Source organism: Salvelinus fontinalis, chromosome 2 (assembly GCF_029448725.1).
Source record: "Salvelinus fontinalis isolate EN_2023a chromosome 2, ASM2944872v1, whole genome shotgun sequence".
Lineage (NCBI taxonomy): Eukaryota > Metazoa > Chordata > Actinopteri > Salmoniformes > Salmonidae > Salvelinus > Salvelinus fontinalis.
This window is the reverse complement of record NC_074666.1, coordinates 3,808,078-3,821,679: the sequence shown is the minus strand read 5'-3', so window position 1 is coordinate 3,821,679 and position 13,602 is coordinate 3,808,078. Positions and strand designations below refer to the sequence as shown.

Below are 13,602 nucleotides of genomic sequence, written 5' to 3'. Positions count from 1 at the left end.
TAATGCAAAATATGTAAACATTATTAAAACCTCTACAGGATCGGCATGAGGTTGTAAGTAACTAGAACATTTCCCAGGACATAGACACATCTGATGTGGGAAGAAAGCTTAAATTCTTGTTAATCTAACTGCACTGTCCAATTTACAGTAGCTATTACAGTGAAATAATACCGTGCTATTGTTTGAGGAGAGTCGCACAGTTATGAACTTGAAAATATATCAATTAACCAAATAGGCACGGGGTGGCAGTGTAGTCTAGTGGTTAGAGCGTTGGACTAGTCACCGAAAGGTTGCTAGATCAAATCCCCGAGCTGACAAGGTAAAAATCTGTCGTCCTGAACAAGGCAGTTAACCCACTGTTCCTAGGCCGTCATTATGAATAAGAATTTGTTCTTAACTGACTTGCCTGCTTAAGTAATATGAAGGGCTGTCTTGATACAACATTTTGATCAGAAATTAATCCGTCTAAAACTTTGAACAAACACTGCTGCCATCTAGTGACTAAATTACGCCTAACTTGGAATAGTACATTATGGCCTTTTCTCTTGTATTTCAAAGAAGATGGGGGGGGGGGGGGGGGATAACGGTATTATCTTTGACCAGATCGAATGTGTTATATACTCCTACATAGGAGTAGAGGCGCTGTCTCCCCTTCTTCACCACACGGTCTGTGTGGGGTGGACCATCAGTGATGTGTACGCCAAGGAACTTGAAGCTTTCCACCTTCTCCACTGCGGTCCCGTCGATGTGGATGTGGATGGGGGGGGGGGTGCTCCCGCTGCTGTTTCCTGAAGTCCACGATCAGCTCCTTTGTTTTGTTGACGTTGAGTGAGAGGTTATTTTCCTGACACCATACTCCCAGAGCCCTCACTTCCTCCCTGTAGGCTGTCTCGTCATTGTTGGTGATCAAGCCTACAGCTGTTGTGTTGTCTGCAAACTTCATGATTGGCCACACAGTCATGGGTGAACAGGGAGTACAGGAGGGGGCTGATCACACACCCTTTTGAGGCCCCCGTGTTGAGGATCAGTGAAGTGGAGGTGTTGTTTCCTCTTGTCCTGATGGGTTAGGGCAGTGTGCAGTGTGATGGCGATTGCATCGTCTGTGGATCTATTGGGGCGGTAAGCAAATTGGAGTGGGTTTAGGGTGTCAGGTGGAGGTGGAGGGGATATGATCCTTGACTAGTCTCTCAAAGCACTTCATGATGACAGAAGTGAGTGCTACGGGGCGATAGTCATTTAGTTCAGTTACCTTTGCATTCTTTGGAATAGGAACAATGGTGGACATATTGAAGCATGTGGGGATAGCAGACTGGGATAGGGAGAGATTGAATATGTCCGTAAACACCCCAGCCAGCTGGTCTGCGCATGCTCTGAGGACGCAGCTAGGAAGCATTGCGAGGGTTAACACGCTTAAATGCCTTAGTTACGTCGGCCACGGAGAGGAGAGCCCACAGTCCTTGGTAGCGGGCCGCGTCGGTGGCACTGTGTTATCCTCAAAGCGGGGGAAGAAGGTGTTTAGCTTGTCTGGAAGCAAGACGTCGGTGTCCGCGACGTGGCTGGTTTTCCCTTTGTAGTCCGTGATTGTCTGTAGACCCTGCCACATACGTATTGTGTCTGAGCCGTTGAATTGCAACTCCACTTTGTCACTGTACTGACATTTTGCCTGTTTGATTGCCTTACAGAGGGAATAACTACTCTGTTTGTATTCGGCCAAATCCCCAGTCGCCTCGTCCCTTGTCATGGTTAAATGCAGTGGAAAGTGCTTTCAGGTTTGCGCGAATGCTGCCATCTATCCACGGTTTCTGGTGGATAGATGGCAGCCTATACACTTATACACTTCCTTCCTATACACATCACCTATACACTTCCTGATGAACTCAGTCACCGTATCCGTGTATTCGTCAATGTTATTTTCTCGGAACATATCTGCGTGATCAAAACAAACTTGAAGTGTGGATTCCGATTTGTCAGACCAGCGTTGAATAGACCTTAACACGGGTACTTCCTGTTTGAGTTTCTTCTAAGGGGAAGGGAGGAGCAAAATAGAGTCCTGATCTGATTTGTCGAAGGTAGGGCAGGGGAAAGCCTTGTAGGCATCCAGGAAGTTGGAGTAGCAGTGGTCGAGTGTTTTAGCAGCGCGAGTACTAAAGTCAATGTTTTGATAGAACTTCGGTAGGGTTTTCTTCAAGTTTTCTTTGTTAAAATCCCCAGCTACAATAAATGCGGCCTCAGGATATGTGGTTTCCAATTTGCATAAAGTCCAGTGAAGTTCTTTGAGGGCCGTCGTGGTATCAGCTTGAGGGGAAATATACACGGCAGTGACTATAACCGAAGAGAATTCTCTTGGGAAGTAATACGGTCGGCATTTGATTGTGAGGTATTCTAGGTCGGGTGAACAAAAGGACTTGAGTTCCTGTATGTTATCACAATCACACCATGAGTAGTTCATCATGAAACATACACCCCCGCACTTCTTCTTCCGGGGAGATATTTATTCCTGTCTGCGCGATGAACTGAGAACCCAACTGGCTGTACGGACTCAGCCAGTATATCCCCGAGAGAGCCATGTTTATGTGAAACAGAGTATGTTACAATCCCTGATGTCTCTCTGGAAGGAAATCCTCGCCCTGAGCTCGTCAATTTTATTATCCAGAGACTAAACATTAGCGAGTAATATACTAGGAAGCGGTGGGTGGTGTGCGCGTGCCTCATGAGTCGGACTAGAAGTCCACTCTGAATTTCTGTGCTAATAATGTAACAGTTATTGCCTAGGAGCTAGAAGCACAGCTGCCCTATCTGTCGGCGCCATCTTAGTGATTTTCCCATATCCGTTCCCATACTCGTTTGGTCAGATTACTTGTCACACCCATAAACAGCTCCAGCAGTAGTCAATCTGCTTATGCTGAAAAACCTTGTTAGTGCATAATGTCAAATTAACTTTTGAATTTTCAGTCTTTTTCGGTTTCAGACAAAAGCTAATATTTCATTTAAAACCAAATTTTTTTGGTGAATAGGCTTTGGTTAAAAGTGCACTAAATAGCAAATAGAGCACAGGTTGAACCTTTATCACACCTAGCTCTATGCTGTCACGAAACTTGTCGGTTCTGTAGTGTTACAAGAGAAGAGACTGCCTGTGTCCCAAATTGCACCTTATGCCCAATATAGTGCACTATTTAGGGAATAGGGTCTCATTTGGGAGGCACAAAACTCTCCTGTCTGAGAGGAAGGAATGCTTGTAGGGATTGAGCTTGCGAACATTCTTCTTTAATGAACTGTAAAACCTTCCAACATTTCATTTCCTGTATTGGCAGCCCGAACAACAAGACAACCCCCACAATGAGGAAATTGAAAAGCAGTGTCCCCTTTTGGGATTGCTTTGTGAGCAACGTGTATCATATGGAATAGCCTACTGTTTGTAGGGGCCTTGAATTTGAAAATTGGACAAGGGTCCAATTCACACACTTATCAAGACAACATCCCCGGTTATCCCGTACTGCCTCTGATCTAGCGGACTCACTAAACACACAACATCCCCGGTTATCCCGTACTGCCTCTGATCTAGCGGACTCACTAAACACACAACATCCCCGGTTATCCCGTACTGCCTCTGATCTAGCGGACTCAATAAACAGAGAACATCCCCGGTTATCCCGTACTGCCTCTGATCTAGCGGACTCACTAAACAGAGAACATCCCCGGTTATCCCGTACTGCCTCTGATCTAGCGGACTCACTAAACACACAACATCCCCGGTTATCCCGTACTGCCTCTGATCTAGCGGACTCACTAAACAGACAATATCCCCGGTTATCCCGTACTGCCTCTGATCTAGCGGACTCACTAAACACACAACATCCCCGGTTATCCCGTACTGCCTCTGATCTAGCGGACTCACTAAACAGAGAACATCCCCGGTTATCCCGTACTGCCTCTGATCTAGCGGACTCACTAAACAGAGAACATCCCCGGTTATCCCGTACTGCCTCTGATCTAGCGGACTCACTAAACACACAACATCCCCGGTTATCCCGTACTGCCTCTGATCTAGCGGACTCACTAAACACACAACATCCCCGGTTATCCCGTACTGCCTCTGATCTAGCGGACTCACTAAACAGAGAACATCCCCGGTTATCCCGTACTGCCTCTGATCTAGCGGACTCACTAAACAGAGAACATCCCCGGTTATCCCGTACTGCCTCTGATCTAGCGGACTCACTAAACACACAACATCCCCGGTTATCCCGTACTGCCTCTGATCTAGCGGACTCACTAAACACACAACATCCCCGGTTATCCCGTACTGCCTCTGATCTAGCGGACTCACTAAACACACAACATCCCCGGTTATCCCGTACTGCCTCTGATCTAGCGGACTCACTAAACACACAACATCCCCGGTTATCCCGTACTGCCTCTGATCTAGCGGACTCACTAAACAGAGAACATCCCCGGTTATCCCGTACTGCCTCTGATCTAGCGGACTCACTAAACACACAACATCCCCGGTTATCCCGTACTGCCTCTGATCTAGCGGACTCACTAAACACACAACATCCCCGGTTATCCCGTACTGCCTCTGATCTAGCGGACTCACTAAACACACAACATCCCCGGTTTTCCCGTACTGCCTCTGATCTGGAGGACTCACTAAACAGAGAACATCCCCGGTTATCCCGTACTGCCTCTGATCTGGAGGACTCACTAAACAGAGAACATCCCCGGTTATCCCGTACTGCCTCTGATCTAGCGGACTCACTAAACACACAACATCCCCGGTTATCCCGTACTGCCTCTGATCTAGCGGACTCACTAAACACACAACATCCCCGGTTATCCCGTACTGCCTCTGATCTAGCGGACTCACTAAACACACAACATCCCCGGTTATCCCGTACTGCCTCTGATCTAGCGGACTCACTAAACACACAACATCCCCGGTTATCCCGTACTGCCTCTGATCTAGCGGACTCACTAAACAGAGAACATCCCCGGTTATCCCGTACTGCCTCTGATCTAGCGGACTCACTAAACAGAGAACATCCCCGGTTATCCCGTACTGCCTCTGATCTAGCGGACTCACTAAACACACATGCGTCTTTTGTAAATTATGTCTTAAGTGTTGGAGTGTGCCCCTGGCTATCTGTAAATTGGTGCCATCTGGTTTGCTTAATATAAGGAATTTGAAATTATTTATACTTCGACTTTTACTTTTGATACTTAAGTATTTTTAAAACCCAATACTTTTAGACTTTTACTCAGGTCGTATTTTACTGGGTGACTTTCACTGTTGCTTGAGTTATTTTCTATTAATTAAGGTATCATTACTTTTACTCAAGTATGACAATTGGATACTTTTCCCACCAATGCTGGTTTGTCTGGCCTTTGGGATCTTGGGAAAATTAAGCACTTTGTAACAACTGCTGATGTAAAAATTATATATATTTTATACATTTGATTTATTGTGTTTCCAGGTGCTCCAGGTATCATCTCTTCGCCTTACGCTGGGGCAGCAGGTTTTGGCCCCGCTATCGGGTTCCCCCAAGCAGGTACGTACCACCCCACTATCAACCCCCATCCTGCCCCATACCCCCTATATAGGTAGGTACCACCCCACTATCACCCTCCTCCAGCCCCATACCCCCTATATAGGTAGGTACCACCCTCCTACTGCACCATACCCCCTATATAGGTAGGTACCACCCCCATCCTGCCCCACACCCCCTATATAGGTAGGTACCACCCTCCTCCAGCCCCACACCCCCTATATAGGTAGGTACCACTCTCCTCCTGCCCCATACCCCCTATATAGGTAGGTACACCCTCCTCCAGCCCCATACCCCCTATATAGGTAGGTACCACCCTCCTACTGCCCCATACCCCCTATATAGGTAGGTACCACTCTCCTCCTGCCCCACACCCCCTATATAGGTAGGTACCACTCTCCTCCTGCCCCATACCCCCTATATAGGTAGGTACCACCCTCCTCCTGCCCCACACCCCCTATATAGGTAGGTACCACTCTCCTCCAGCCCCATACCCCCTATATAGGTAGGTACCACCCTCCTCCTGCCCCATACCCCCTATATAGGTAGGTACCACCCTCTTCCTGCCCCACACCCCCTATATAGGTAGGTACCTCCCTCCTACTGCACCATACCCCCTATATAGGTAGGTACCACCCCCATCCTGCCCCATACCCCCTATATAGGTAGGTACCACCCTCCTCCTGCCCCACACCCCCTATATAGGTAGGTACCACCCTCCTACTGCACCATACCCCCTATATAGGTAGGTACCACCCCCATCCTGCCCCATACCCCCTATATAGGTAGGTACCACCCCCATCCTGCCCCATACCCCCTATATAGGTAGGTACCACCCCCATCCTGCCCCATACCCCCTATATAGGTAGGTACCACCCCCATCCTGCCCCATACCCCCTATATAGGTAGGTACCACCCCCATCCTGCCCCATACCCCCTATATAGGTAGGTACCACCCTCCTCCTGCCCCACACCCCCTATATAGGTAGGTACCACCCTCCTACTGCACCATACCCCCTATATAGGTAGGTACCACCCCCATCCTGCCCCATACCCCCTATATAGGTAGGTACCACCCTCTTCCTGCCCCACACCCCCTATATAGGTAGGTACCACCCTCCTCCTGCCCCACACCCCCTATATAGGTAGGTACCACCCTCCTCCTGCCCCATACCCCCTATATAGGTAGGTACCACCCTCCTCCAGCCCCACACCCCCTATATAGGTAGGTACCACCCTCCTCCAGCCCCATACCCCCTATATAGGTAGGTACCACCCTCCTCCAGCCCCATACCCCCTATATAGGTAGGTACCACCCTCCTCCTGCCCCATACCCTCTATATAGGTAGGTACCACCTTCTTCCTGCCCCATACCCCCTATATAGGTAGGTACCACTCTCCTACAGCCCCACACCCCCTATATAGGTAGGTACCACCCTCTTCCTGCCCCATACCCCCTATATAGGTAGGTACCACCCCACTATCACCCCCATCCTGCCCCACACCCCTTATACAGACAGGTACCACCCTCCTCCAGCCCCATACCCCCTATATAGGTAGGTACACCCCACTATCACCCCCATCCGGCCCCACACCCCTTATACAGACAGGTACCACCCTCCTCCAGCCCCACACCCCCTATATAGGTAGGTACCACCCCACTATCACCCCCATCCTGCCCCACACCCCTTATACAGACAGGTATCACCCTCCTCCAGCCCCATACCCCCTATATAGGTAGGTACACCCCACTATCACCCCCATCCGGCCCCACACCCCTTATACAGACAGGTACTATCATAGAAAATACAATCACTAGAACGTTGTCAGTCCCTCAGACCACGGCAGCCCCATTGACTTGACTGGAGAATCATGTTCTAGTGTTTCTATTTTTATGAGTACATAATCTCAACCATCATCATCATCATCATCCTCCCACTCTCCGACTGTCCCAAATGCACTGGGACACAGTCGGAGAGGGGAGGAACACAAATGGCCCTCCCTCCTCCCCTCTCCTCCCTACTCCAACTGACCCTGGGCCCTCTCTCCTTCTACTGACCCTGGGCCCTCCCTCCTCCCCTCTCCTCCTCCCCTCTCCTCCCTCCTCCTACTGACTCTGGGCCCTCCCTCCTCCCCTCTCCTACTGACCCTCCCCTCTCCCCCTACTGACCCTGGGCCCTCCCCTCTCCTACTGACCCTCCCCTCTCCTCCTCTCTCTCCTCCCTCCTCCTACTGACCCCTCCCTCCTCCCCTCTCCTCCTCTCTCTCCTCCCTCCTCCTACTGACCCTGGGCCCTCCCCCCTCCCCTCTCCTCCTCTCTCTCCTCCCTCCTCCTACTGACCCTGGGCCCTCCCCCCTCCCATCTCCTCCTCTCTCTCCTCCCTCCTCCTACTGACCCTGAGCCCCCTCCCCTCTCCTCCTCTCTCTCCTCCCTCCTCCTACTGACCCTGGGCCCTCCCCTCTCCTCCTCTCTCTCCTCCCTCCTCCTACTGACCCTGGGCCCTCCCCCCTCCCCTCTCCTCCTCTCTCTCCTCCCTCCTCCTACTGACCCTGGGCCCTTCCCCCTCCCCTCTCCTCCTCTCCCTCCTCCCTCCTCCTACTGACCCTGGGCCCTCCCCCCTCCCCTCTCCTCCTCTCTCTCCTCCCTCCTCCTACTGACCCTGGGCCCTCCCTCCCCTCTCCTCCTCTCTCTCCTCCCTCCTCCTACTGACCCTGAGCCCCCTCCCCTCTCCTCCTCTCTCTCCTCCCTACTCCTACTGACCCTGGGCCCTCCCCCCTCCCCTCTCCTCCTCTCTCTCCTCCCTCCTCCTACTGACCCTGGGCCCTCCCTCCTCCCCTCTCCTACTGACCCTGGGCCCTCCCCTCTCCTCCTCTCTCTCCTCCCTCCTCCTACTGACCCTGGGCCCTCCCTCCTCCCCTCTCCTACTGACCCTCCCCTCTCCCCCTACTGACCCTGGGCCCTCCTCCCTCCCCTCTCCTCCTCTCTCTCCTCCCTCCTCCTACTGACCCTGAGCCCTCCCTCCCCTCTCCTCCTCTCTCTCCTCCCTCCTCCTACTGACCCTCGGCTCTCTCCTCCTCTCTCTCCTCCCTCCTCCTACTGACCCTGGGCCCTCCCCCCTCCCCTCTCCTCTCTCTCATCCCTCCTCCTACTGACCCTGGGCCCTCCCCCCTCCCCTCTCCTCCTCTCTCTCCTCCCTCCTCCTACTGACCCTGGGCCCTCCCTCCCCTCTCCTCCTCTCTCTCCTCCCTCCTCCTCCCTCCTCCTACTGACCCTCGGCCCTCCCCCCTCCCCTCTCCTCCTCTCTCTCCTCCCTCCTCCTACTGACCCTGAGCCCCCTCCCCTCTCCTCCTCTCTTTCCTCCCTACTCCTACTGACCCTGGGCCCTCCTCCCTCCTCTAGTAGGCCCGCCCTTTGACCTGCTATCGTGCGTGCCCCCAGGTCTGTCCATGCACACGATGACCGGCGCTCTGGGACCCCTTGCCATGCCAGGCTCAATCTCGGGACGGATGACCCTGCACGGCATGGCCCCCATCGCTGTTCACGCCGTTCTCCTTGTCTCCAACCTCAACCCTGATGTGAGTGACCCTCCCCTCCCCCGGCTCACCTGTAACCCCCCCCCAACTCCTCTTTATCGTTTGTGCTCTTGCCAACGCCATTGCTCAATGTCAAGTTAAACATTTGGCATTACAATGAATGTTGACCTAATAGCACAAACAGATCTGGAACCAGGCTACCCTTGCAAAACTCTCAGAACATGCCACACACCAACCCGCCCAAAACAGACATAAAATACCACACTTTCCAGATAACTAAATGTTACTAACTTGGTGAGAAGGGACACTTTACAGATAACTAAATGTTACTGACTTGGTGAGAAGGGACACTTTACAGATAACTAAATGTTACTGACTTGGTGAGAAGGGACACTTTACAGATAACGAAATGTTACTGACTTGGTGAGAAGGGACACTTTACAGATAACTAAATGTTACTGACTTGGTGAGAAGGGACACTTTACAGATAACGAAATGTTACTGACTTGGTGAGAAGGGACACTTTACAGATAACGAAATGTTACTGACTTGGTGAGAAGGGACACTTTACAGATAACGAAATGTTACTGACTTGGTGAGAAGGGACACTTTACAGATAACTAAATGTTACTGACTTGGTGAGAAGGGACACTTTACAGATAACGAAATGTTACTGACTTGGTGAGAAGGGACACTTTACAGATAACTAAATGTTACTGACTTGGTGAGAAGGGACACTTTACAGATAACGAAATGTTACTGACTTGGTGAGAAGGGACACTTTACAGATAACTAAATGTTACTGACTTGGTGAGAAGGGACACTTTACAGATAACGAAATGTTACTGACTTGGTGAGAAGGGACACTTTACAGATAACTAAATGTTACTGACTTGGTGAGAAGGGACACTTTACAGATGACTAAATGTTACTGACTTGGTGAGAAGGGACACTTTACAGATAACTAAATGTTACTGACTTGGTGAGAAGGGACACTTTCCAGATAACTAAATGTTACTGACTTGGTGAGAAGGGATATGACGTATGAACAGATAGAAGCTGATGTTAGAATCTAATAGTGCTTAGGGATACTTCCTGGTCAATATCATGTTGTCTTCTCTGCTGGGCTGCAATCATTCAAGAGTTTCACGTTAGTAGCTGCTCTCTCTATCTGTGTCAGCGGCAGTTGATGTCACGAGACACGACCTGAGGTTGTGTCCCAAATCCCACCCTATTACCTATGTAGTGCACTACTTTTCACCAGGGCCCACTACATAGGTAGTAGGGTGGGATTTGGGAGTGGGTAGTGGTGAATAGCTGGGTCTTATCTGATTCTCCAGCTAGATAAGCAGCATTAGGGCTGGGCCGTTGCTGGCTGGCTCGGCCGTTGCTGGCTGGCTGGGCCGCTTCTGGCTGGCTGGGCCGCTGCTGGCTGGGCCGCTGCTGGCTGGCTGGGCCGCTGCTGGCTGGCTGGGCCGCTGCTGGCTGGCTCGGCCGCTGCTGGCTGGCTGGGCCGCTGCTGGCTGGGCCGCTGCTGGCTGGCTGGGCCGCTGCTGGCTGGCTGGCTAGGCCGCTGCTTGCTGGCTGGCTGGGCCGCGGCTGGCTGGCTGTGTGTGATGATGATGATGCAAGGGAAAGGGAAGGTACATGCTTGGTTGGTTTCTGTATCACCACACCAGCGCACCAGTATTACCTTCACTTGAGCAGTTGACTGACTTCCTGTTTCTTCTCCCTGCAGAGCATATCACCACACGGACTCTTCATCCTATTTGGTAAGGCCATTTAGTAATGGGTGTGGTTGTCATTCACTGCATAGCTCTGTGTGTGTGGCTACCATGGTTACTGTGCCTTTTATGCTAACTGTGATTGGCTGATAAGTATACTTCCTGTCCTGTCTGTTTAGATACTGACATCTGCTTGTCATCCCACACCCCTCTATCCTTCTATCTCCCCGTAACTCTCAGCATTATACAATGAAGGGAAATAATCTTGCTTTTGGCAATGTAAACACACGTTTCCCATGCCAATAAAGCCCCTTTTGAATTTAATTTAAATAATGTATGTACTTCACACTCTTCTGTCCCTCACTCTCTCTCTTTCTATGCCTTCCCTCTATCTCTTCTCTTTCTCTCTTCCCTCCCCACTCTCTCGTTCTATCCCTTCCCTCCCACTCTCTCGTTCTATCTCTTCCCTCCCCACTCTCTCGTTCTATCTCTTCCCTCCCACTCTCTCGTTCTATCTCTTCCCTCCCACTCTCTCGTTCTATCCCTTCCCTCCCACTCTCTCGTTCTATCTCTTCCCTCCCCACTCTCTCGTTCTATCTCTTCCCCCCCACTCTCTCGTTCTATCCCTTCCCTCCCACTCTCTCGTTCTATCTCTTCCCTCCCCACTCTCTCGTTCTATCTCTTCCCTCCCACTCTCTCGTTCTATCTCTTCCCTCCCCACTCTCTCGTTCTATCCCTTCCCTCCCACTCTCTCGTTCTATCTCTTCCCTCCCCACTCTCTCGTTCTATCTCTTCCCTCCCACTCTCTCGTTCTATCTCTTCCCTCCCACTCTCTCGTTCTATCTCTTCCCTCCCCACTCTCTCGTTCTATCTCTTCCCTCCCACTCTCTCGTTCTATCTCTTCCCTCCCCACTCTCTCGTTCTATCTCTTCCCTCCCCACTCTCTCGTTCTATCTCTTCCCTCCCCACTCTCTCGTTCTATCTCTTCCCTCCCACTCTCTCGTTCTATCCCTTCCCTCCCCACTCTCTCGTTCTATCTCTTCCCTCCCACTCTCTCGTTCTATCCCTTCCCTCCCACTCTCTCGTTCTATCTCTTCCCTCCCCACTCTCTCGTTCTATCTCTTCCCTCCCACTCTCTCGTTCTATCTCTTCCCTCCCCACTCTCTCGTTCTATCTCTTCCCCCCCACTCTCTCGTTCTATCCCTTCCCTCCCACTCTCTCGTTCTATCTCTTCCCTCCCCACTCTCTCGTTCTATCCCTTCCCTCCCACTCTCTCGTTCTATCTCTTCCCTCCCCACTCTCTCGTTCTATCTCTTCCCTCCCCACTCTCTCGTTCTATCTCTTCCCCCCCACTCTCTCGTTCTATCCCTTCCCTCCCACTCTCTCGTTCTATCTCTTCCCTCCCCACTCTCTCGTTCTATCTCTTCCCCCCCACTCTCTCGTTCTATCCCTTCCCTCCCACTCTCTCGTTCTATCTCTTCCCTCCCCACTCTCTCGTTCTATCCCTTCCCTCCCACTCTCTCGTTCTATCTCTTCCCTCCCCACTCTCTCGTTCTATCTCTTCCCCCCCACTCTCTCGTTCTATCCCTTCCCTCCCACTCTCTCGTTCTATCTCTTCCCTCCCCACTCTCTCGTTCTATCTCTTCCCTCCCACTCTCTCGTTCTATCTCTTCCCTCCCACTCTCTCGTTCTATCTCTTCCCTCCCACTCTCTCGTTCTATCTCTTCCCTCCCACTCTCTCGTTCTATCCCTTCCCTCCCACTCTCTCGTTCTATCTCTTCCCTCCCCACTCTCTCGTTCTATCTCTTCCCTCCCCACTCTCTCGTTCTATCCCTTCCCTCCCACTCTCTCGTTCTATCTCTTCCCTCCCCACTCTCTCGTTCTATCTCTTCCCTCCCACTCTCTCGTTCTATCTCTTCCCTCCCACTCTCTCGTTCTATCTCTTCCCTCCCACTCTCTCGTTCTATCTCTTCCCTCCCACTCTCTCGTTCTATCCCTTCCCTCCCACTCTCTCGTTCTATCCCTTCCCTCCCACTCTCTCGTTCTATCCCTTCCCTCCCACTCTCTCGTTCTATCCCTTCCCTCCCACTCTCTCGTTCTATCTCTTCCCTCCCACTCTCTCGTTCTATCTCTTCCCTCCCCACTCTCTCGTTCTATCTCTTCCCTCCCACTCTCTCGTTCTATCTCTTCCCTCCCCACTCTCTCGTTCTATCTCTTCCCTCCCACTCTCTCGTTCTATCTCTTCCCCCCCACTCTCTCGTTCTATCCCTTCCCACTCTCTCGTTCGATCCCTTCCCTCTATCCCGTCTCTCTTTCTCTCTAGGGGTGTATGGTGATGTGCATCGGGTCAAAATTCTGTTCAACAAGAAAGAGAATGCCTTAATCCAGATGGCCGACGCTACTCAGGCACAGCTTGGTGAGAGAACAGATCCTACTGTTTTAATACTGAGAGAATAGATCCTACTGTTTTAATACTGAGAGAACAGATCCTACTGTTTTAATACTGAGACAACAGATCCTACTGTTTTAATAGTGAGAGAATAGATCCTACTGTTTTAATACTGAGAGAACAGATCCTACTGTTTTAATACTGAGAGAACAGATCCTACTGTTTTAATAGTGAGAGAATAGATCCTACTGTTTTAATACTGAGAGAACAGATCCTACTGTTTTAATACTGAGAGAACAGATCCTACTGTTTTAATAGTGAGAGAATAGATCCTACTGTTTTAATACTGAGAGAACAGATCCTACTGTTTTAATAGTGAGAGAACAGATCCTACTGTTTTAATACTGAG

The 13,602-nt window shown here is 50.9% G+C and overlaps 1 protein-coding gene across 4 annotated transcripts in view; it reads left to right on the top strand.

The window, feature by feature from the left end:
- LOC129810550 (polypyrimidine tract-binding protein 3-like) overlaps positions 1–13,602 on the top strand; it is a 111,001-nt gene that overhangs the window by 76,168 nt on the left and 21,231 nt on the right. For 2 of the 4 annotated variants that reach the window (XM_055861159.1, XM_055861168.1), the window contains exons 8-11: positions 5,475–5,549; positions 8,947–9,122; positions 10,819–10,852; positions 13,128–13,220. In XM_055861159.1, coding sequence (XP_055717134.1) covers positions 5,475–5,549; positions 8,947–9,122; positions 10,819–10,852; positions 13,128–13,220 — 378 coding nt within the window. The remainder of the gene's footprint in view (positions 1–5,474; positions 5,550–8,946; positions 9,123–10,818; positions 10,853–13,127; positions 13,221–13,602) is intronic. The other 2 variants (XM_055861179.1, XM_055861187.1) reach the window with 2 other exon arrangements.